General features: G+C 36.2%; 2 protein-coding genes across 11 annotated transcripts in view; one reads left to right on the top strand and one right to left on the bottom strand.

The window, feature by feature from the left end:
- MAST2 (microtubule associated serine/threonine kinase 2) overlaps positions 1-25648 on the top strand; it is a 199587-nt gene that overhangs the window by 43131 nt on the left and 130808 nt on the right. The window contains exon 2 of one of the 10 annotated variants that reach the window (XM_075097741.1): positions 25359-25517. The exons of 8 other annotated variants lie outside the window; for them this stretch is intronic. In XM_075097741.1, coding sequence (XP_074953842.1) covers positions 25470-25517 — 48 coding nt within the window. In that variant the 5' untranslated portion in view covers positions 25359-25469. Of the gene's footprint in view, positions 1-10976; positions 11077-25358; positions 25518-25648 lie in introns of those variants that run through there. One more of the 10 variants, XM_075097742.1, reaches the window with a different exon arrangement.
- The window catches only part of PRDX1 (peroxiredoxin 1), a 262541-nt gene that overhangs the window by 179661 nt on the left and 57232 nt on the right, over positions 1-25648 (bottom strand). The window lies entirely within an intron of this gene.

The raw sequence follows: 25648 nt of genomic DNA, 5'->3' as shown, positions 1-25648 counted from the left end.
TGTTTTGGTAGAATTGAATTCTATGTTTTCCAGTGTAGCTTCCTGCATTAACCAGTTTCTTTCTGGATCCTGGCAGACTCAGTGTGATATCAGTCTTCTGAGAAGATTCTTTTGTTGATGCGTTTAGAAAGATGGTTCTACTTCCTTCATGGAAAGAATGTTCTCTAGGGATGCTGCCAAAATTCAGAAGACCAAGAAATCTTATGCTTTGTATTAGAGTGTAATCAAACTGGCACTCATCATCATTTTGTCTCTTTGGAGTTGGAACAGATCTGTAGATGAATATGTATTTTTGCTATTGGCTTTAACCAAAATTGAAAGTAATGGTGTAAATGACCATGATTGCCAGAAACATTGAGTGGTAGGGAATCAAAGTTTCTGCCATTGTTTCTTCTTTGCTGGTAACTTCCAAGCCACTGGCCAATTTCATCCAGGCCTTGAAAAGAAGAAGAAATGTCAAAAATAATTGTAATTACAATTTCGTAAGAGTTGGAATGGAGCAGGAGACACCCCCTCACATTCTCTGAGAGAAACAGTTCACTGTGTGTTGTGGCTTGGCAGCACTGGTTGGTGCTCAAATATGACAGCTCTTGATTAGCTGGGGGAGATGCTGTCTCTAGTTGGGTGGAGGTAAAATAGCTGGAATTACCTCTGTAAGGACTATGGGAGGCAGAAAGACGACGAAAAGACAAACTTGAGTCTGTAGAAAACCTGGTGTCTTTAATTCTCTTGCTTGAGAAGCAGCTTGTCTATATTGCAGTACTGAAAGAATCTGACGTCCTTCTGTTTGCAAAAACATTGATGTTAGTGACCTAACTCTAGGCAAGGTTGGAAGGACAGCTTTTGGAATACTTCTTGTAATGCTTCCTTGTGGTCAGTCTGGCATGTTACTTTGACAGTGGAAGGAATGGCAGGATGCTACTTCAGCAAACTGAAGGTCTTTCCACATGCTGCCTTTGCAGCATTCTGTGGTTGTCCCAAGCTGAGACTGCACTGAAAGATAGCACAAAGAAGTGATGGGAGTATTTCCAGGACTGTAAATCTGACCTTTGAGAAAAGGGGGGAGGGAACCCTCACATTTCGGTTGTGTATATTGGAGCCAAGCATACTTGTGGCATCATCTGCAGTTCATTTCTTTGCTTTTCACTACCAAAGACATTAAAAAATTAGTATTCTGCAAGCTTGAAAGAGAGACTATTATCTAATTGGCTTTTGGTTAGGAGGATACTGATTTCTAGGTCAATGTAAAACAAATGAGCATTTAAATTGAAGAGGAGCAGCTGTTCCAAAGCCCCTTTCCACAGTGCCTGGTTTTGTTAAGGATAATTATGTCTAATTTTAAATTATGATAGCTTTGAGTATTGAGCTTTGCCTTGTTACATCCACTAGCTCATTCTCCTTCATCAGTGACAATGTTCCATCATGGAGCTAGGTTTCTGATTGGGTTTATTTTTCTATGTGTTTTGAATTATGAAGCGAAATACAGCTTTAAAGATGGAGTTTTCAGCACTTCCATGCCAATGTTACCATACTGCCATTTTAATTTTTGAAGTCTTAAAACAGATATAATGTTGTCTGATTCCTGTGGAAAGATACTACTTATGTGGAAAAATACATACTTATGGAAATGTGTAAGATTTTTGTTCGTATTTTTAGCTTGAAAATGGAAATGTTAGACTCTAGTGCTGAAAAATCCAGAAAGCTCTTGTCAGTCCTTGGAAGGAAACATATGCTGAAGATGTCCTGTGGATTGCATACTGCTTGTTTCAATTAACACATTGGCATTCTCTGTCAATTCTTGAGACAAAAGCTCAGGTGACAATTCAAATGATGCATGAAAATAATATTTCATTTTTTTTCCTGGTAAGTGTAGATTTGCTCTTTGTTATTTAAAAAAAAAGAGTTTGACCACTGAGCTCAATGTTATATTAGGAATTCAATAGGATGTCTGAACACTTTAAAGAACATATATTGTAAATATATTGCTGTTGCAATGAAGCACGTTTTTATGAAATGTTTGTTGCTGGACATGGCAGCACTGTTAGTGTCATGCATAAGAACTCTGTGTTTGAATTGAATTGAATTTGTAGTAAAACGTAACTATACCTCTCAAGGAATGTAAAAGACATTGTTTTGCATTTTAATTTGAAACTAAAGCATTTTTTTTACCTGCTAGTTTTATGGAAAGAGCCTTTTAAAATAATGAATGTCACTCTTTTCCTCTGAGAAACATTATTTGAGGCTCTACGTCAACATCTCTTACTGTCTTTTGTTTCATCTCCCCTGACTAAATGTAATAGGTTCTGTTAAACAAAACAAAAAAAGTTTGAGAGATTGCCAAATTATTATTATGCAGCTACTTCTTTGAAGAAAAATAGCTTTCAAAGGAAAGAAAAAGTAACAGGAGAACTCACAAAAATGGGAGGTCTGACACATTCTGGGGGAGAGGAAGAATTAAAAAAAATATTTGTCATTGCACTGCAAATCTTTGAAATCCTGAATGAATTTATTCTTTTATCTTTCTTTCAGTTTTTGTTCTAGTTTAGTGGTTAAATCTTGGGAAAAGGGATCTCTATAAAAAACCGGACTGCTTTTAACTTGTCTAGCATTTTAAGGGGATGACAACATTGTGAGAAATGAATAGCGAAATTTTGTCTGAGACCAGAGAAGGAGGAATAAAAATCTGTCATAACCCATCAGGGAAAAACTGCTGCAAGGTGTCTCACTAGTAATCAGCGTAAGCTTAGTCTCTGGTATAGACAAGGAGAGTAGGGGAGAGTAAAATCCTAAAATCCTCTAACTCCAAATGTTTTGGTTTATCATTTCAAAAGTAGTGTTTGAATGTATATCATGTTGGTCTTAAGGAGGCAAAACGGTACAATCTTTGGAGGCTTCTCCAAGCACTTTAATGTCACCTAGAAACCAAGGTAAAAGTCAAGGTATATTGAAATGAATTGCATGCTGATTAAGTTGGAAAAATATATTTGGTGCTGTAGACTCTGCTCTGAGTAGAATAATTAAAGAAAAACCAGTTAACTTTTATGACTTTTTTCCTAATGAGTACGTTTGAGAGTCTAATTCATTATTTGTAAATGTTATGCTAGTGTAATAGAAGAGGTTCCTTTGTTTTGTGAAGCATCAAGTGTTCGTTCTGAAGAGTTGAGTGTCCAAAGTGACAAATATCCTATAGATACAAGTGAGAGGAAAATACAGTGAAATACAGCTTGGTATAGTCTCATGCCTCTGCAATTTCTTGTCCTCAAAAGCCTTTAATTTTGTAAAGGAAGTGCTCTCTCTGTGTAAAAATTGTCTAGCTCATATTTCAAGGTCAAATGTGGCTTCACTGATGAAGTAAGAAATGGAAGCAGAAAAGTTTGGGAAGAGTTTACAAAAAAAGGCAAGTATGTGTATGCGAACCACTGCTGCTGTGGTGAGGCTGCAGGAGGAGTGCTGCTAGCCAGGAGTGTGGAAGGACCGAAGGTGATAGCGGCGGAAATCTGGAGTATAGTAAAATTTTGGGGGTATTTCTCAGCGTGCGCTTGCATGAGATATGAGATCCATCTGTAATTTGTAGCTCTCATAGAACTAGTTTCTATGGCAAAATAGCTCCTGGGCTAACTGGGTTAATGAAGTCTTTCCTGTGAGATTCTTGAAACTACAGGTTTTGTTGTTTCTATAAACTTTTCAGTAAATATCAATACCTTTCATTAGGGAAACACACGAGTTGGTATTGGGTCCCTGAGCTTTGATTTTGTTGCCATTCTGATTAGAGGTATTCACTGGTCATGTTTAAGCCTGAATGTCTCTAAGTTATGAGGGTTGTCTTATAATCAAGTAAGAGAATCCTGATTTTGGTAATGTCATCTCAATGTTTACTAAACAGAAATTATGTTTCTTCAGGTTTAAATTTGCAGCATATATTGAAAAAGGCTTCTCTGCCTATTGAAAAAAGTGGTTCTGTTAAGAATGGTATTGTATTTGAAAGGTAGCATCAGAGAAGTTAGTTTCCATTCTGTTCTAATGCCAGTTTAACTTCAGAACAAGACTGTTTGCATGGTGAATTCAACATCTCTGTAAACACTAAAGTTTAATTGAAGATTCCTTTCCAATGATGATAGCTTTTGAAGGGGCTTGAGCCAAGGAACTTGTTTCTGCCTGGAAGCTGCAGTCTCTTCTGAATATACCTTCTGTGGTACAGTATGAAAGCAGTTGGTCTGTAGATGAACGTACTCTTTCCTCCACCCTTGTCGACAGCAAATTTACATTTGTATGGAAGATTAGTGGGTGTGCCGACTTTCATAATGTATTGAATGTGGGGGGGTGGGGCACTCTTGCCCAGGAATCTAAACCTAACAAACTGGAAACAGAAAATGCACTGTGAAAGCCTGATAATTGTGTAAACCTTGAGGATTTTACACATTTTTTCAGCATTTCTTCTCCCATGGACCAAGCCTCATAAGCAGGGTTTGTTGTGGTTTAGAATGAGTTCCTATTATGGTTCATTGTTAATGCACAGCTTTGCTCCAGAGGTCTTAGTTTATCAAACTGAATCTTCTAAATAGCCAAGAAATCCAGAGGAAACTCAGACAAGCTGTCAGGCAAGTTTTGTTAGGTTGACTGCCAAACAGTTGTGTGTGTGGTGTTTTTTTTTTTTTGTGTGTGTGTGTGTGTTTTTTTTTTTTTTTAATTTATACAAGATACCTCATCAACCTTCCTTGATTCAATAGTCTGTCAATTTATCTCAAAGGGACACATTTTTAAAACTCCAGATAAACATAGTTTGATTAAAATAAACTAAAAAACCCCAAACACTGAAGTTTCAGATTGACAGTGAAACATTTGGCTCATTTTGGTTGCACAGACGATTGTTACCAGAGACTTAAAAAAATGCCACTGAAATTGTCAGCTGATAATCTTCTGGAAAGTGATCTTTTTTCCCAGCAGACAATATGTTATGTAAGGAAATGTTTTATCTTCAAAGTTTTCTTGATCCTCTGTTGCTTTTAGTACTGACTAAATAGAGTAAGAAATATAATGAATTTTAAATAATGAAAACGTGAATTTTGAATCTCAGTATTTTAAATCAGGGAATTGTTCCAAAAAGTTCCTTGATAATAAAAGTATGCAAGAAAAAGCATTACATTTTGCTGCAGACAGTTGAAAAGCTGTTGGGTTTTTTAGCCTGATTTTTGGATGGGAGTACTCTTTTTGTATAGCAAAACACAAATGGCTTTTCATCATTCAGTCATCCTGTTGTGTAGTATTGATGTCCTTTACACCATGTCTCCATTATGGGAGACGTCCCAGTCGATGTTGAGAGGCTTTCTGGTGTTTCTGTAGTCAGGACTAAATATCGCAAGTGGCTTAATATCTTTTCTAAGTTGTCAGCGTAAGTGGACTTAGACCTCTAGTGTTGTGAGTTTAAGGTGTGCACTTATTGGATGTGCTTAAGCTATACTAGAGAGTACACGTATTTTTTATCCACGATGTAATGATTTGATTGCTAAGATAACCTTTACTGGTTTTGCTTTTACAGTAATGGTAGGTTTCCATTCTGAATCAGCAGTATAGACCACAAAAGATGGCAGGATACAGTGCAAAAAACCTGAAAGGACTGAAAAGTCATAGCCAAATCAATTGCTCTTTCCTTCATGTTTTAGTTAATTCCTGATAAACTGGATGAAACTCTCTTCATGAATGTTGAGTGATTCCTGAAATACACCTCGGGCTTAAATTACAATTTAAGATACATAGAAGGTATTTTACATTTAGTATATATAGTACAACAAACAAACTGAACACAGCTCAAAGATGAGCCATGTGATTCTACGCAGATATGTCTTTGTGCACGTGTATACATGCCCTCTAATATAGTGGATACAGACTCCTTTCTCATTTGTGTCCCTTTGCAGTTGCTTTGGTGATTAGAAAATGTGCGTAATAGGATAATAGCTTATTCACAATTTATCAATAATTTTTTTGTAAGATGTATCGTACACAAGAACAATCACACTACTTCATAGCAACTTCCTGTGGTCATTGCTGTCCTGTGAAGTTGGTACGCCTTTGGTCATCTTCCGCTGATGCTATTTGAAAACCTGTGGGCTACAGAATAACTGAAAGAATTGTTGCTTTGATTATACTGAAGTTAAAGGATGGAAAACTCCAGTCATCTTCATACAGTTATTGGAACTGTTCTAACCTCTCAGATGTTTCTTTTACAAGACAGAGGAGTAATAGATTTTGGTAGCAGGCAGTGGAAGGAGGTTGGAATCAGCACCAATGAGAAGAGATTTCTTCTTATCAGCAGAGATGAAATGCTGATTGAAATCTAAGTGCAGACCCCTCCTAGAGTTTTGCTCTGAGAAGTAGCGTTGGTTGCTGTCTAGCTTATAAGGAGTAAAATTCTAGGTCCTCTTAATATTCTTGAATCTCTTGTCATACTTGGGGTCTTCCCTGTGATAATTAAAGGAGGTTGAATTCCTGTAGTCATTTAACTCTGATCTTTTTCTACCCTGAAAACATTTCTTTCAGATCTTTCAATTTTATAAATAATAATCTTGAAATACAGGTAACAGACATGATTTTTCCATAACAATCTCATCAATACCATATACAGAGACAATACCACTCAATTATGACCTGTAAGTTCTTTTGGTCTATTCAGGGCTTACATGAATTGTCATAGCTATGATACCATTTTTAGAATTATTTTTCAGTTCACAATTTCACTGTTACCCCTAGTTCCTTCGTGCAGCTGATGCCTTTTAGGTTGGAAGATGCTGTTGTCTTCAGCAAGCACTGAAGACACCTTTCTACTTTCTGCCCAAATAAAACCATCGAATGATTATCCTGGGTGAGCCCATTAGCTTAATAGCAGGTGTCTAAGGGCAGAGTCTCTTCCCAGAGCACTTGCAGCTGCTTGTGGCTCTGGGTCATCTTCAGTGTATTTTCCTCTTCTAAGAGTTCTTGGTAGATTCTTCAATAAATTTGTCCAAAGGGTTTTAGCTATGCTTGTGAATATTTTTTTTGTTGTTTTTTTAGCCTTTTACAGCAAGAAATAGCCTGATGTGACTACTGTGTAAGGCAGTACCTCCTTTTGTTTCTTTGGAAATTGATTTTAGCCTCATTTAATTCATCCTAGTATTGGCAAACTGATAAGCTGTCCTTCCCTGCTTACCAGAATAACCATTGCAGGAACATACTTACCAGAAGTTCGTGGCTCTTCCCATTTCCTAATGTCTTCAAACCAAGATTGAATAGCTTCTTCAGAGAGAGCTGCAGCCAAACAGGAATTGGTTGGATTATGTCCAAATGATCCTAATACGAAACTACCCATTCTCTTTTCTCGTTGCTGCAGAGCAAGCAAATTTTTCCCCAGATTTCTTAATTTGATGGAGGAAGGAAGAATTGAATTAGGAGCTTACTGAAGTTATTGGTGAACAAACTTTGAATTCCCTTTTTTATTCCCCTTCCTATTTTTTTTTAGTGAAATTGAGTGATAAGGTGTAGATATTGTAATTCTTAAAGGATTCAGAGATTACATGACCTCCTTATTTTGAAATTTTCTTCTGATAAACAGATATGTTATTAGACCCTTTCTAAATACTGCCTGCATCTGAAAACTGTTTGAGAAATTTGTTGTATGATTGACTTTTTATATCATTGATAAAATTAGATTTTATGCACTTCAGTTTCTTTCATATCTTTTGGTAGTATATCTCTTAGTGAACGTCTTGTATAAATACAGTCTCATCTTTCATCAGAGACTTAACTGCAAACCTTTTAAGACGTTAAAATGAGTGTCTAAGTATGGCATAATCTGTTGATGAAATCACAGATAAATTTCTAAAGGTAATATTTTGTAAGAAAAATTTGCCGTGCTAGAGAGTTGCTTTTAAATTCCGTTTGTCCTTTGGTTGATTCAGTTTGGTACTAAGTATTCTTGCCCACCCTCTTTCGTCATTGCTTTTGTATGGTAGATTTTGTTGTAGGAAGAGAGAGTTAAATAGGAGGAAAGAAAAGGTGGTCAGCATGTTTGGGATCTTTTTGATGTTGGTTTTTGATCTGACATTTAAATAAGAATTGTTTGCTCTGAAGAAGGGAAGGGGAGAAGGAAGCTAGAGGAAAAACCATGCCTGCTTTTTCTCCACAGCCCTGATTGGCTTCTCTACCCCAGAAACTGGGTAAGTGTGGCAGGCAGCCAATTTGAAAGCATTCTTCCCAAGAAAGCTTGAAATTTGGAAGAGAACAGATGATTCTCATGGTATTTTGAGACTTGTGCCAGCCTCAATCAATTATAAGTCACTTGTGAAGACGTTTTGAGAATTGGCGATGTCTGAATATTAAGGTAAATAATCCAGGAAGGATTAGACGTATATGTGCTAATGAGAATGTTTTCAGTTACATTATGGAAATGAGTGGGCTTATCTACTATTGGTATCAGGCTTATACCTTTTCATTTAGTGTCTGATTGAGGAAGAAAATACAATGTGAATGGTATTGCATAATTGTTAAGATTCCTTGATTTCTCTCACGGTATATGTTGTCTAATGCTGGTGGCCTTAGGAGAGGTAAAATCAGTAATACAGTTAGTGTATGGTCTAATATAAATATGCCTAAAATCTGTTATAGGCTAAAATAAACTGCAGAATGCATGTAATATATCTCAGTATGCGTGCCAAAATGTTTTGTTTCTGTGGGATTTTTAAAGTAAAATTAGAATTTGTTTGTCACTAATGTCTCATAAGTGAAGTTATAGTCTTTGGAATATTTTTCTGAGGAAGCTTACTTGATGGGAAAATGCAGGAAGCAATATTGAAATCTATCATCAATATTATCACAGTGAAGAAATACGACCATCTTATGTCTCAGTCTGCTTTTAAACAGAGCTTTATCTCTGTTTTTATGTTGCTGTTCTCCCTGGTGATACATTTTTAAGTTCTCATGCAGAGTTCTGTGCATGGCTTGATGTTTTCCAGCTATACTTCCAAAAGAAGCTACTGTTCCTTTAAAATCAAGTGGCTCATGGAGTTGTTTTTACTAGCGCTCTGCTTTTTATATGGTACAGTATACTCCATGCAAATGAGCTGCCTGCCCAGCCTCTGTGTGGCTGGTTGCCCTGTTGGGGAGCTCACAAAGACTCTGCAGACCTAATTCAGCATTCAGTTGTTTAAAACGGCAGATGGAAGGAGGTATCGGCAAGATGAGGATTTATTAGCTACTCACAATAAAAGACCACACTTGCTCCGCAGAGGATCAGAAAAGCCTGGTGAATGGGATTGAGTTGTATGTGCTTTCAGCTGACTTTACAATGATGTGTTTAGCTCATGTGACTCGGTCACTTAGCATGAAGATCAGCTAAAGATTTCCATGTAAATATATATTCCTTTAGGCACCATCAACCTGTGTGCTTGTATTGAGACTTTTTTTGGTTTGCAGCTGTCATAACTGTGGGAACAGGAACACTTCATCAAGCTGTGGTAGGCAGCCTGCGGTTTGGGCTCTCGTTGTTGCATTTGCACACTTCAGGATGTCTGGCTGAAATCCCCTCATAAACGCAGCTCTTGATGAAGTTTGATTTCTTTTATGTATTTTGTGAAATACTTCATGGGCTGAAGTCAGGTTCTTTTTAAATATGGTATTTATATTCAAAAGTTATAAATAGGCTCTTCCTAAGCTTTTATCAGGAGATGAAATCTGTTGCTTAAGCTTTCTGCTAAAAATATTGAAGGTTGTTGCGGCAGCAGGTTGTTCGTTATATTTGCAATATTTCCTTTTTCCCTTTCCAGTGTAGAAAGAGCATGTGCAGGACAAAGGCTCCTTGACAGGCTCAGTAGTTTCAATAATGCTGGGATGAACGTACCTAGATTTTTATTTTTATTTAAACGGTGTTTGGTGTAGCTAGAAGCATTACTGTTTCTAATTTTTCAGCACAGGCTCATTTTAAAATGTGATTGGGATACTGTGCATAAAGGGGCAAAGCTTTTTTTGACCTTGCTGGAGTTGTCTGTGGAAAGGTAGCTGGAAAACAGAAACTGCAGGACAGACTGAAAAAGCCTCAGCTGAACTGTGTGTGGTGTCGTGTTTGTTGGTTTTTGCTTTTTGTGTGGGTGTGGTTTTTTTTTCCTTTTTGCCATGGATGATGAAGGAGGGAAGGGCTTTTAAAGACAGCTCTGTCAGTGATGTAGCTGAATGAATTCTTAAATGTTCAGAACTTGCAACATGTGTTCCAGACCCTTCAGCACGTAAGAGTCGCAAGATCTCAGCAATGAACTAAAGAATGTGCCCTGTCTGCTGCATACGAGGAGACCAGCATACCTCAGAGATAGCAGAAACAAAAGAATGTGTGACAGTATCTGAAGAATCTGACATTTGCTTTATCGTACAAAGGAGTAAAGGAATTTTTCAAAATCTGGAAGAATAAAATTTGTTTTTTCATAGTGAGTTTTTTTCTGTATTTTAAATAGTACTGTATCCTGTGTGTCCACAGAATTGATTTTTTGTTTTAGTTAAGTTGTGACCATGTGTTTTTTAAAGGAAATGTGACCTGGATTTTGTGAGCTTATTATAAACAGTAAATGAAGGCAGCTGTTGTAGTTTACTGTTCCCATATAAGAGCTCAAGTAAATCGAAATAAAGCAAAAATATGTGTGTGTGGGATCTGAATTAAATTCCACTCTTTGGCCTTGCAGAGTCATGGATTACTATATATTTCTAGAGAGTTGTGTGTATGAGGGGAATGAGACATCCAACCTTGAAAAGATTTAGGAAAGTCGAAGAGATTTTTTTCCAATGTGACCTGCTAAATCTGCCACAAAAGAGGCAGGCAAAATTACATACAGATAGTCAGAGACCGTGGCTGCAGTTCTTCATGACAGGCAAATGAAAGACCACGTCCTATTTTTAGCGAGTGGAAAGAGAGGGGGTGGGAGGGGAAGAAAAGTTTGAAAATAATGGACTTCTTTAACAGTTAGAGAGCAAAGCTAGCCAGAAGCAAGCGAGCTTTAGCAGGGATTTGTGATCAGCAGTCAAAATATGGACGATTCAAGTATTCTTCGAAGAAGAGGGCTGCAGGTAAGTGTAACTTCAATCTACTTTTTTTTTTTCCCCTCCTGCTTGCGGTGTCGACAGTCTTGTAAAAATGATGACAATCTTCTGAAGTAAATCAGGTTGACCGAGTACGTAACAGTGATGCTAGAATTTGAGGTTTTCCTGTTTTCTCCTAGTTTATATTTTATTAATTTTGTGTAAAGTAATAAAACACAGTTTGTTAATTTCTTGGTTTATATCCAATGATCTTGTGAATGTTCTTATAGAAAGAAGTGAAGTCTAAACTAAAGGGCTTACCTTATTTTTGAAACTTGACTTTTACAGATAATTATAAAAATCCAAGTGACTTTTCAGACTTGCCTTAGAGTAGCCATTTTAGTTGAGGATTATTTAGGAATTAAATGTCAAAGCTGAGTGAATGCTCACATTTATATTAGAGCTGTGCTTCTTTATTATTCAAATGCACAGTAATCCAAAACCAGAATGCAATTCTACAATACAAATAATATTTATATTTTATTTTCAATGACTATCATTAGGTTGAAATAAATACTCCTGCAAATTGTTTTGAACTTTAACATACTAGTGAAGTTTTATTTTGTAGTGGTTCTGGGGAAATTTTATTCAGTAGCAGTAGTATGAGAAATATGCTAATCTGTGTTAGTGTCAACGCTGTATGATGACTGAACTGATTCTTATTGAGTAAAACAGCTGGAAGTGAGTGAGCTCCAAAGTCTTGTGTGAACTCGGCATGGAATAGATTTGTGCTTGAAAGCCCCATATTCCTTTTTTTTTTTTGCCTTGTAATATAGCCTATTACATACTTGCTAGCATAAATAATTGTTTCTAGACTATGAACCTTGCCTATTAAACAATAGGATGGGCATGGTTAATTTAACTTCCTTTGAGAAAAATAAATTTACCATTTTAACGTACTACCACTTATACCTTACTGATGCTTAATGCAACAGTAATTTGGTAATTGCTTTAATCTGAATATATTCTATGTCTCACCTTTTTATATTTTGTGTATATTTTGATTTTTTTCCTTTGTGCCAGAGTATTAATATTACTGAGATGGTTTGACATAGTGTGCTGCATATACCACAGTGACAGTGAGTTATGGTAGTGCATTTGCTTATCATAAAATTAGCTGTATATAATTTTTGTATAACAGAGTACCTAGGAATAAGTAAGATTGGTTTTGGATAAACTGGTACTTATTTTCAATGTATTTAACTAGTCAGAACTTCATAACCAGCAAAACTGTTTCTGACCACAGATAATAAAAAATTTTCAAGCCCGATATGCTGATTGTTTAGAGCTTTCCTGAGCCTAGAATTTGTCTGGGATGATGTATCTGTTTGCCGTGTTGGGGGAGTGGTTTTCATGATGATGCTTCAGGGGAGTATTGGAAAAGGAAGGGAGGTTGGAGGAGCCCAGTTGCCTTCCAGTGTCAGTAGAAGACATGCTGGGAATGAGAATGCGTTTTCCTGGTTTACCTGTGTAGTATGGTGGAATTTCATAATTTTAGCAGTATTGAGTACTGTGCATATGCGGTGGTGTGCCTGTATGCACTTGGGTAGGTATGCATAAATACATATTAATTACACCTATATATATGCATATCTACATAAAAAATGCCTCAGAAACTAATAAAGTATGTAATACTGGATTTCCGTCCTGTGTCCGTCGCCCCCCAACCCCCAGCCCTGCATCTTGGAGTAGACTTTTTAGAAGAAATTGTGGCTCAGAAGTGTGACCATTTGATAGATAACTTCAAGTTTAATAATGAGGAAAAATTAAAAAGCTGTTGGTGCATGTTGGCACTGCCAAGGCAGTATGTTTTAATTAGTTTTTTTGGGGACCTGGGTGATAATAGTTTGGAAAGCCACTGATGAAAAGGATTTAATTTCCTAGGTCAAACTGGATGTGATGGCTTTTAAAATGAACATCACAGCCTAAATTAGGTCCTCTAATCCAACCTCTCCACTCAAAGCAGCACTAATTCCAAAGTTAGATCGGGTTACTGAAGGTCTTGTCTAGGCTGGTTTTGAGTATTTCTAGGGATGGAGATCTTGCCGTCTTTCTTGGCACCTGTTCTGGTACTTAATCACTTGCACTATGACAATATTGTACATATTTTGGTACAGAAGAACACTTACCCCAACCTATTAGCACTATTTCATGTAATATTTACAAATTGACTGCTAAAGATTAATTGAGATGAACAAGTTGATTATCTTAGGTCTTTTTTTGTGTGTGTGTGACCAATGTTACTGTTTGATCTTGATAACCTCTGATTTTTTTTTTTTTTAAATGTTTTTAACACAGTTGATTTAGACTTGTAATGATGTGGCTTTGCTGAGACTGCTGTGTTTTAGGGGTTTTGTCTTTTTTTGTTTTCATATCTTCCTGCTCATTTGGCATCTTATATGGTGGAATCCTTTTTATTTTTTGGTGATGATTCAGTCTTTCTTCTCTTGTGCCTCCCCCTCATTGCTTCCTATAACAGAGTCCTCAGTATAAAGACAACAAACATTCCTCTTTCCTTTTGTGTGTTATTCCTGATAACTGATTTTTTGTTTTGTTTTGTTTTCCTTTTTTCTGTCCCTATGGAGAGCACTGTCTATAAGGCAGTAATCTGAATTTCCAGGTGCTTTTCCAATCTTCTCAGTCTTTCTTCACATCAACAGAAATTTTTAATCTGTTACTGGATCAAACTCTTTTCCGCTAAACCTTCTGAGGTTTCTTTCACTTCGCTTTCTCTGACTATTTTGAAAGTACTGTTGGTCTGTTTCTTTCTTATTTTCAGTGGTCACCTGGGTTCCATGACTTTCAGGTTTCCTTGTGCTCATCTTTCACAGGAGGCTTGCTCTTTTCAAAACCTCTTTTAATCATGTAAAACAAACCATTTGTCATCACCAGCTCTTCCTGTTCTCTAACAAATGCATGCATGTGTCTTCCTGGTGCTTCTTGTTACCTCCATTACCTGAAATATACTTCATATCACTACTGTGATACTTTCTGTCTTCTCTGGGAACTCTCTTCTGCTGTGATCCCTGTAGTAAAGAGCCGTGTAGTAGCGTAAACAGATAAGCTAAAGGGCCATGTCAATATATTGGCGTGTGGCCCGTGTATATCACCTTCCTCTTTTCTTCAGTCTGCTTTTGTTGCACCCTGTTCGGTGTCACAAATTTGGTCCACAAATTTGTAATAGTGAAATATGTGGAAATGAAGATCCAGGAGGGGCAAATGAGATTTTCTGTGTCCATATGAATACATGTACGTATAGATATATACAGACATGCACACACATAGCATGCTTACAGCCTGATGTAGCTGCGTTACAGTACTGACAGAAGGCTGAGAAAATGCTTCTAATAATGGAAGATTCTTTTAATTTCTAGGCTTTCATTTTAGGTAATGAACTTGGACTATTGACGTAAGTTACTGCCTAGGGACGAATGCTAATGGAGGCGGTGGAGCTGTTTCTGTGGCCTTCGGCAGAGATCTGTGGGTTTTTTAGTTATTTGCTGTGATATAAAATACATTGTGATGCTAGCCACAGATGTTATGAGGCTACGTAGGTTTGCTACTGCTGTTTGCTATAGGTGTGTATCATTTGTTGTTGCTGGTATTTTTGTACAGAGCAACAGTAGTATACCCAGTGAGTCCCTGTGAAGATGAGCTTGTATTTTGAACATCATTTTGTACTAGAAATTTGTGGTGGGTTTTTTTTTGTTGTTTTTCTTGCATTGCAGTAGCTGCTGCATGTATGCTTTTACTCTTCTTACACATGCAAGAAATTAGAGTTCCTATCCCCAAAATCCTTATGAGTAAGTGCAAGTAAGAAAGGTAATGGAGAGTGTGACATTCCAAATTTCAGATAACTTGTGGTGGAGCTTGTATTCTGCATTTGTGGACATGAGCAGTATTCAGATGTGGTTGGACATTTATCACCACCACAGTGATAACATCTTACTACAGAGTGTTAGCCCCCTTAATTTTCTGCTGAAATTCTGGCTAAGTTCAAGCAGTTAATTTACTTTGTGAATCCCTTTTTGTGCTGGTTTCAGTGCAGGTGTGAAACTGCATCACAGCACTTGAATGTGTTTATTTTGGCTTATGTTTTCTACTACACAGTATGTCTGTCTAATATATATAGATATTAAAAAAAGAGAGTAAAAAAACCTTCAGTAGAATTTCTTCATTCAAAAGACAAATCTTACATTTTCCTCCTGGGGCTGGGGGGAAATAGGGCATAGAGAATATAATCTCAGAATATTTGGTTGACTTGTTTTTGAGATTATTTATTTTACTCAAAGGATTGAGCACTTTTTTGTTTTATGGGGAAAGAGAACCAGGGAATCAGTAGTTACAGAAACTCTAAGCTTCAATACATTTAACAAGTGAAGGCTTACTGTACTGTTCAGTTTTACGTACATTTTAAACCTTCTCTGGGACATCACTGGGCATAATTTAGAGACGCTGAAAATTGATACACTCTTCATTCCCCGCCCCCCCCAAGAGTGTCTTTCATAATGACTGAAGACATTTTTTGCTGGCTACAGAACTGGTTACAAGATCTAATAAAACATAGAGTTAGTAAGAATGTTGCTTTTTACAGTATTCTTATAAATAGTTAAGAGTACGAATGATGTTCTATAAAGCAAAAGCTGTTTACAGTGAGGGGGGACTGTGAATGGGACTCAAACCTTGATCCCCCCACCTTTTTTAAACTTTTCAAATATGTATTCACTGAAAGGTTAATACATAGATTTTAAATTAAATTAAAGGTTACCTCTAAGTTTATTATGAAAATGCATGCATGCATACACATGTGAATATCTTCAGATATTATGAGTCAATTGGATTTGAGTTTTCGGAACTGCCTGCTGCAAGGTATCCCGCTATGGGAAATATTGGCACCTGCTCCCAGGAGAAATCTAGATTTGTTTTTACAGCCTTTAGAAGAAATTTCACTTTGAGTGTTTTTCAGAATTACATAGATGACTCTTATCTTTACACTTTTGATTCTTGTGGTGCGTTTTTCTTGACATACGTGTTTTCTAGTGCTCTGCTGAGCTGTGCATCTGATAACTTTCAGTTGCTCTGCACCCCCCTTTAAACTCCCTTCACTCCCCCAGATGGTCACTTCAGTGTTCCACAAACAAAACTTGGTCTGGCAGTGATGTTATTCACCTTGGTTTGAGGTTTGGCCTGGACTATATAATTTTCCATGTGCTTGAGGCTTGGTGGGAGACAATGAAAAGTATGCTGAAATGATAGAAAATGTTCAGGTTTTGAAGGGGATTAGTTTCTCTCCCGTACAAGAGTTTTATATGCTTTTGGGATACCTATGATGTGTTTAAAAGAAACAAAGGGCAAAACCCCTCACAAATTGAGATAAAGTTTGAGCATCTTTCCTTATAATCTTTGAGGTGATTGTTTTAAATAGTATTCTTGTAAAATCTTTGAATAATAAATAGTATAAATTGGACAATATTACTCTTAATCAAGCCTAACACTTGTGCATATGCTGTCTTCCTGTAATTACCAGCAGTGTTGTCATGTATACACAGAATAATGGCTTTGCTCTGTTCTTAAGACAACAGAAGAATGACAGTGTTGTATTTATATCAAAGCAAAGCTGACAGGTCTGATTTGAAAGCTGAAGCTTAAGTGTTCTTTAGAAAGAAAAAAAGACAATTTTATTGAAATTATGTTTAGAAAAAACGTGGATATTTCTTTCAGTTATGAAAGTTACATCTGGAAGATAAGATTAGGAACTTGGGTGTAAAGTTTCACATCTGAAGTCTGGAATAACTTAGTGTGGCTTTCTGTAGTTATTTGTAATTATAGTTACTTGAATTCAGAACTCCGAAAGAAAAAACTAATTTCTCATGGAATGTAATCACATTTTCTTTCTAATTTAGAGTCTTTGCATTATCAAGACTTATTTTATACTGCTTAGATTTACCAGGAACATAACTGAATCCACAGATCAGATGTCTGCTGAAGGGCTTCCAACAGTGATGATGTAGGCAGTCACCAGTTATATTGACATCTGAAGAAGAAGTGGTAATACGAGAAGATAAATAAAAATGATTTATGTAGGTACTGAAATTATAGACTTATCTTAGGATGTAAGAAATAGCATGCTGTTTTTCTTTTAAGAATAGCAGTTTGAAAAAAAGTCATATTTTTATGCTAACTTCCAAAAGAAACAAGATTTTATGCTCAGTCTTGGTTCCTATTCTCCCAGTAAATTTTCAACATGTGTAATTAAAATTTAGTCTGGAGAAGATGTCCAAGACATAGTCTAAGTTCTTCTGTGAATATTAGCAGCTGACAGAAGGAGAGGGATCCACATAACTGTCAGCAGAGTGGTGAAGGCCAATGAACTTGCTGTTCTGCATAGGTTGGCTGGTCAATAGATAGGGCTGTCCAGACTAGCTGGGTGGTGTTTTTCTCAGGTGGAGTGTCTGAAGGGACTTGAGTGAGGAGGATTGGGGCATGTTGACTACAGCTAATAATTACTAGAATTCATTAATTATATCAGTCATAAGCAATTTTTTTTTACTAAACACACTCTGTGGAAACAAATTGTGAGGTTTTATTATGTGAGTCTATTATAATCTTGTGTTTGGATGCCATATATTATAACATTGGAAAGTGGATTGTTATGATGTGTATGAGTACACTACATCTCAGTGTAGGACTAAGGATTCATGCTCAGAGAGGTATGGAGCGTCATTGATTCTTGGTGGCTATCTGCCTGGCACTTGAGCGAAATTTCACACTGGTTTAATTTTTCAGGATTGGTGCTTGTGGTCCGCTTTGCAATGGAGTGGCAAATGGAACTAAGTTTGGGGAGTATATGCTTCTGGCATTCACTTTGAAGATATTAGAAAATATACCAAGGGAAAAATGTGAAAGCATGTCAGAATAAAAAGTCCTTGAAATATGGACAAGGATAAAAGGTTAAATGGTTTGCTCAGGCAGAAAAGAGCATTTAGCTGCTGTCTTCAGGGTATTGTTAAATTGGTCTGATAATTTGCTGTAGTGATGCTTAAATAAGTGCTTTCAGCTTGTCAGTAAGGACTTTGTGAATGCTTGTATAGGTGAACTAAACTTTTTATTTTCACCCTGTGAGAACAGATAAAAATGCCAGTAATTAATTCTACTACTTCAGGAAGAAAGGTTTTGTTAGGAGATGACTGTGTGAAAGAATGGTTGTATATGTGTGCATCTCAGTCTAAGTAGATGTTGGGCAAAGGGTTTTTTCCCAAAGATAAACAGTAATATCTTTTTCATACGTTTCATTGGCTTGGAAGTGACTTCTTGATAGACTTGCTTGTTGCTAGGAGGAGGGCACGACGAACAGTTTTAGCTGCTGCTGGTAGTTGCAGGGTTTGCTGTGCAGAGAGTGACTTTTGTTTCTTTTCCTCTCCATCAGCCACTTGGGGTGCTTCACTTGTGTTAGTTTTCAGTACATTTTGTATTTCCTTAATGCTGGAAGTCCCAAATCTTAAAAGAAAACCCAGTTCTCCAACCTAGCAACATAACATGCTGCTACCGTGCTGCAAGACTAGTGTTTAATCTGCTTATCTTTAATAGTCTTCACTGCTTACACAGGCGCACTTACCTCTTTAATGAGAAGAAATGTCCTGCAGTGAGACAGCATGTATTTTCCTTCCAGGCTTATGTCATCAGCCTAGAAGTTGAAATTGGCTAGAGCAGTTTTTTATTTTCCTGTCAGTTCTGATGATTATGGTTGCCTCTTCAGTTTCTCTAATACACTGAAAGGTAGTGGTTTTTGTAAGAGGAAACCTAATTAAAACATGCCAAGTGAAAAATCTAATTTTGAAAAGCAATCGGTATTCGTTGGGGGTAGGTAGTTCTCTCATATTTTCAAGGGACAAATATGAAGTATCTTTGCATTCTGAATATTTGTAAATTCTGGCTACTAGTCAAATAAATGACAAAAGTATATTATGATTTGCAGTGTTTTAACAACACCTAGAAAAGGCTCTCTAAAATGTCAAGAGACATTTAAAGTGAGCTGTAAGTATGTAGCAGTATTTCCCATATGATTTAGCAGTTTTTAATCTTTTACTTCATATTAAATTGCTTTACCCAAGCCATTCGTGTTTATGGGACTTCTAGAAGGTATGGGATTTTACCATTTCTGGGATCAAGACAGGATAGGCGTTTCAAGGTTGGTTGTTCTTGAATTTCTAGAAGCTATTATTAAAAAAATAGGGAGTAATTTGTAGATACAAAAGCATGTTTAAAGTTTATGTATGTATTCTTTCAGGAATTAAAGAAATGGGGCTGGCTTTGGTAGACTTATTAAAATTTTGCTGTCTGAATATTCATGTTTCTACTTGTTAAAGGTTTTTCTTAATTATCATGCAGCTTAAGTAACTTCCGGCCTGGCTATCAGTGGCACGTTTGAAAGAAATTGCTAAACAAAATAAAAGCCACCTAAAAATACAGGAAACTCAAGTGGTATGGAAATGATTTATTAGACTACCTTTAATGTAGCCAGGTATGCTTTACAAATATGCATTTTCACTTTACTCATATCTTGTGAAAACATTGTATTTCTACAATAATGCAGCACAGAGTTCCCTAAGCTTAGCTTATGAACTTTGAAATAATTTTATTTACTTGGAAAATTTACTACAAATCACATTTTGTAGTTTTGTGATTGAGAGCCTAAAAGAAAGACTGGTAGGTTATGCATCTATTCATTTGAATTTGCTAGTCTTACTTATTCCATATTAGAAAGCTAATTTCAGTTTGAATTCAATGATGGTATACTATAGCATAAATACATGGCATTTAACACAAATGCTTCTATATGATTAAACTTTGAAGTTTCTGGTTTTGCTTTAAAGGATCAAGACTGATATCCAGTAACGAGTATTAAGTTGTTTCAGATTTTGATGGTCTTTATTCTAACATTCAGCTTCACTGTCCTTGACTATTCTTCCAGATAAATTTTATTGATTCTGAAAGTAATAAGGTCTGTTTTTCCATGCATCCTGACATGTTGCTGTCTGCTGTGGATGTTTGGGTGAAGTGTTCTGCTGCAAGCTTTTCATAATACAGCGAATAAAGAGTTTATTTCTTCCACTTTCCATGCAGAAGATATCCTGAAATAGGCATTGCTGTCCTTTTAATGAATTTTTTTCTTTCTTAAATAAATAATTGCATTTATGGTTTTGTATTGTTTCTATCTGGAGATGAGATATCGACCATTAAAACCAGGGATTTGAAGTTAGCAGCACTTTGTCTATGAATACAAGCAAATAACTCTCTGGATGGAAAGTGGTTTGTTCAATTTTATTTTTACCTGTCTTTGGTTGAATCTGTAAATGACTCATTTTGCTAATGGCAATGCTCCTTTTAAATCAAACTGTCTTAGCATAACAGCTGCTTTGGTAGCTGAAGATTTCTTTTTCCAAAATGCTTTTAGATATTAGTGTGATAAAATCATGTTTGCGATAGAGACGAATATAATTATTGCCTATTGAATGGCATAGCTTAAACAACAGTAACCTGATATAATTACTTTTAAATTACTTTCATAAAAATATGAACATATTAATTGAATTTGACATTTATCACTTGTTTTATATCAGCATAGGCTAATAAATGTCACTTGTATTGGCAGCCGAAAAGATGAAATTATATCAGATGTCATTGGGGTAGGTTGGTGTAGCCCGTGAATAAGGTCCTTTCTGCTCCATTTGTTCTGTGAGCTGTGGCTTGTACCCACTAGTAATGACTCTAGGCTACACCGGTTTCAAATAGAACAAGCCAAACCCATGGTTATCTCCTTCCCAGTGAATTTGTGGCCTTCAGACTATTATAAAGTGTTTCCAACATTATGCTGCTTCTTGTCTTTAGGTATAGGTAGTGGTCTCCTTCTGTGAAAAAATGTGTGTGGTTTAGCTTTATTTTTCATAATTGCAGTGAATAATTAGGCCAAGGTGGAAGAATGTGTACTGACTAGAAAAGAGATCCCACTGTGGGGGGTAATTGTTGGATGCCTGTTGAGAGGGGATTAGGATCCTAAAAAAATTAAATGATGAAGATAAATTTAAAGGCCAGAGGAATGGATTAAGGTGAGGTAAGGGCAAGAAAAAAGATTGGAGGTGACTTAAACAGGGACATGAGTGGTTTTACATGTCAGATTGATATGAGGATTACAAAGTCTGTGGGCTGATAGTTTATTCTCTCTAATGTTTTTCATTCATTTACTGTTTGTTTTTCTAGCTTTTATTTTCTCTTCCTTTGTTAAATGTGAATGTCATGCACCTTCATGTTCTTAGCTTTGTTGACTGTTTTGGCATGCCCTGCCTTAAAACACTGTGGGCCAAATTTAAACTGGCCATTCTGTTCGACTTCTGTCTCAAACATTCTTTATGAAATAGTTGTTATACTGAACTGGGCAAATATTCAAGATTTTAACAACTGTATGATCAGGGACAGTTTTGCTGTGTGCTGGTGACTGCCTGCGTGTAAACTTTGATAGTTTGACAATGCTGAGCTGATATCTTTTTTCCAAAGTGGCTACCATGATGAAAGCCCTTCAGGGACATGGGGCTACCTTAGACTTTCAGAAAGCAATGTTGTGCTTGATTAAGTTTAGACAGATGATGGAGTGATGTAGTAAAATAATTTTTGTTAAGGCATAATATCGCAGAGAATGCACTGTAGTACCGCTGGGACTGATAAAAATGAAATACTAAAGAAAAACCATGCCCTTACATGCAGCTTTTAGCAGCAGATGCAATAGATGTAATTTAGTTGTGTGGTGGTGGAAACATAATATTGATTTACCATGAATCAAGAGAAATAGCTTGTACCTTGCCTGGTTGTATGGATTGCGACAATCTTGGTGAAACAAGTTACCTAAAATGGTACTGTAAGAGGATTCCTTCTTTTTGATAGAGATGGGGAGGTGATTGTGGTCATGTAAAAAAAAGCCAGTTAAATGTCTCAGTGAGGAGCTGAGAGGTACTTCATGTGCTGTTGCTGGGAACTGCCAATTTTCCATGTACTTAACTCATACTTTTTAAAACAGAACAATTTTTTGAAAGCTAGCATCCACATAACTTGGGTAAAATTGAAGGGAGAGATTTAGTGGAATGAGAGGAGTTTGGGGTAGAACTTGCTTTGCATTACTTGCACATATAACCTCACCTTTTTTGTGGTGTTTGTGTACCACAAGATAACCATTTTTTTCTTTTTTCTTTTAAAAAAAAAACAACCCAAACAAAATAGCATTTGAGGTAATATTGCAATGACTTCATAGAAGGTTAGTTTGATTACTGCATTGCATGTAACTTCTTTCTATTTTTCTCTTGGTCTTTACTATGTGAATTACTTGAAATGATTTCCATTTCTTGCTTGTGTTTTTAGCAGACAATATAATGCTAACAAACAATTTTACTAACTTAACCTTTCAACCAGAAACAAATGTGTTTTCTTATTGTTTAAGAAGTTGGTGTATGGCTTTCATTCTTTTATTCCTTAACCCTTGGGTGACCTAGTTTCCTTCCTGAATGTAAGATGAATTTTAAATACCTTTAATACATATACTGATATTTTAAAGCCTTCTAGTATTGGTGTTTTGGGTTCTTGAAAACTGTTGTCTTGGGTCTCTTGATGCTCTCTGGTCAGTAGTATAGGTGAAAGTGAGTATTTCAAGAAACAACTACTTCTATTTTATTTTTGAACTTTCAAAAATTCCCCATTGTAGGCAAATTAAAGCCTTCTGACAAGAGGGCTTTACCTCTCTTCGTTATTCCTCATTTATCCTTAAACCATAGTGTGCAGATAGTGGTTGTTCTGCCAGTGAAGTCAACCAGTGTTGCAGAACTGTGCATGTTGTATAATGGGACTTGAAAGGAGGCTTCATAGTTTCCTGAAAACTTTGGAGTTTAACAACAACCATTTCAATATTCTACTTTTCTGTCAGGAAGTATGCTTGATTAGATAGAGGGCTGCTAAATTAATGGCAGCAGGGTGCATTGTGCAAATGAAACCTGACCACTTGAGAAGTAATGTTTTAAATGAAACAGTTGCTTTCCTTCCCCCCCTCCCCCGGTAGCCATCTCAATTTCTCCCCAAGTATTCCTGGTGAAGAATTAGTGCTTCTAAACTCCTAGGAGGCAGATTTGAGAGAGCATTAAAATAATTCCTTTTGGTATTTCAAGAACCCCCTACTCTCCTGAAAAAAAAAACAAAAAACACAGCAAGATGTTTAGCTATAGAAATAAAAATAGGCTACCTTTGTATGTGGGCTGGAATTTTGGGTCTTTGCCGAGTGTTTTTATGGAGTTGGTTGATCTGGCTTTTATTTTATAAAACGGAAGAAATGAACAGTTTGTTTTCATGAACCAGAGAGTAGCATAAATTTGCAGTTGTTTTGCGTGGAACAAGTTGTTGTTAGGATGAGGAAGGATGGGTGATCCAAATTGTATGTGAAAGCGGCAAGTGCTCAGACAGTTTGAGATGCTGAGTCAATTCTAATAGAACTCTCAAAAAGTGAAATAAATGAAATTCCTGTTTGATACATGTGTATCAGGCAAGTTTAGGTACTGTATTATGCTATACAAATACAGGGGAAAAAACCTTCTATAACTCTTGAAAAAAATGGGGATTCTTTCCTAAATGTCAACCATGTCCCACATTCTCTGCCACTCTGTAGTCTTGGAAGAATGTCCATTTTAAAAAAGCAAAAATAGAATAAAATCCCTTTATTAGTGTAACAGTGATTGATGGTGTTATGGCTAGAAATTGGCTTTAAGCATAATATTTTGGAACAGTTTGAGCGATACTGTAGGCTTTTACTTACCTAGCCTCTCTTACAAATCTGGTTTCTGCTCTTTCACAGTCTTTCAACCATACAGATGTATTTGAACAAGGTATCTTTTTTTGGTCAGTTTGAAATAACATTCTCTTTACTGTTAAATACTTAAATACGTAAAGACTTGTTCTTGGAAAATGTAGACAAAGGAGTCAAAGTAACTCTGAAGATCATAAAATACAGCTGAGAGCACAATAAGGTAAACATTCATAAAATCTGAACATTATATTGGTTTTTAAAGGTTAAAATTTTAAATTCAGAGGAAATCTGCTTTAATTAAAAACGAGGTAATATGAGAATAATGAATGTTGAAATGTTAAACCAAGGACTACTAGGAACAAAAAGACCATATACCTATCCAGCTATCAGGTAGCTATCGATCTTAGGGAAAACTATAGAATTAAAAAAAATAGAAAAAACATAGATGGAAACAAACAAAATGCTACTTTGAAATAATTTTATAAGTTTATATGAGAGAAATACTAAAACAATTGCTTTGGTCCTGGCGGTACTGGGGCCTAATGCAAAAGGATTGCATTGGATCCTATGGTATTCCCATAAAGGGAAATATGTCCTGTGTCTTTTAGTTGCCCCAGCAGAGAAGTTCATCTAGCAAATAGTTAAGTTTTGTTTCCCATATTACAATCCATGTTTGGGTCTTGTAAATGCTTCCACCTATTTGTATTACCTTTTACTAAACTTCTGAGATAAATTATAAACTGAAAGAGTTGGTTTCAAATGCATATTATGGAAGAAAGGTTGCAGTGAATGTTGAATCTGGTCATATGGATGTACTGTCTTTTGAACATTTCTGGAAGCAAATCTTATTTTGCTGCTTTAATATGTTTGAAGCACAAATTAATCTTACACCTAGATTAGCATTACTGGGATGTGATAATGGATTAAGTACTGATCTTGTTTGCCCCCTGTTTCGTCAGCTGCTTTCTTCTGCAGGAGTGGTAATTGCTTTGGAATGGAAATCTTCAAATAGTATTTCAGTTGATAAAGATTTGTGTAATATCCATGCAGATATTCTTTTGCATTAAAAAGGATTTTTCTACTATTTATTTTGACACATGTTAAATAGTGTAAGAGATATCAGAATACGAATCATAATTCCTTAAATAACTCGTGTAATAGCTATATGAATAGTCTTGTGGAAATACAAAATCACAACATGAAGATCAGCTCATGAAAATTTTAAACTAAAAATATGAGTATCAAGTAAGAAACAGAACATTTATCATAGTTAATACACCTAACGCCACAGGATTGACTATATACAAAGCAGAACTATCATATGGGGACAATGTACAGTATTAGCTCAACAAGAAAAGTACAAACATTAGTACTAACGTTAGAAGAAAAGTACTAACATTACTCGTGTGAATAAGGTCTCCTATTTTTGATCCAGGTAAAAATTCATCTATACTATTTTGGTCTGGAAGATTAAAGACATAGCTGCAAATTTGATGGAAATCTAACCTCAGAACAAACAGAAACAGAAGTCAGCTTTCAACATCAGATGAATTCACCAGAGCAGGCGAGTGTTAAGAAAGTTAATGAAGATAATGTAAGTAAGGCTTGTAATGGACTTGTAGCTGTGCACGTGGCTAGCTACTGCATCTGAACTGAGATCTGGCAGCTTTGTGTCCTCTCCTTACCTCACCACTTGCAGTAGTTTGACCACGGCCTGGTTTGCAG

The sequence above is a fragment of the Phalacrocorax aristotelis genome, chromosome 6 (assembly GCF_949628215.1).
Source record: "Phalacrocorax aristotelis chromosome 6, bGulAri2.1, whole genome shotgun sequence".
NCBI classification, from domain to species: domain Eukaryota; kingdom Metazoa; phylum Chordata; class Aves; order Suliformes; family Phalacrocoracidae; genus Phalacrocorax; species Phalacrocorax aristotelis.
This window is presented reverse-complemented; position numbering and strand designations above follow the sequence as displayed.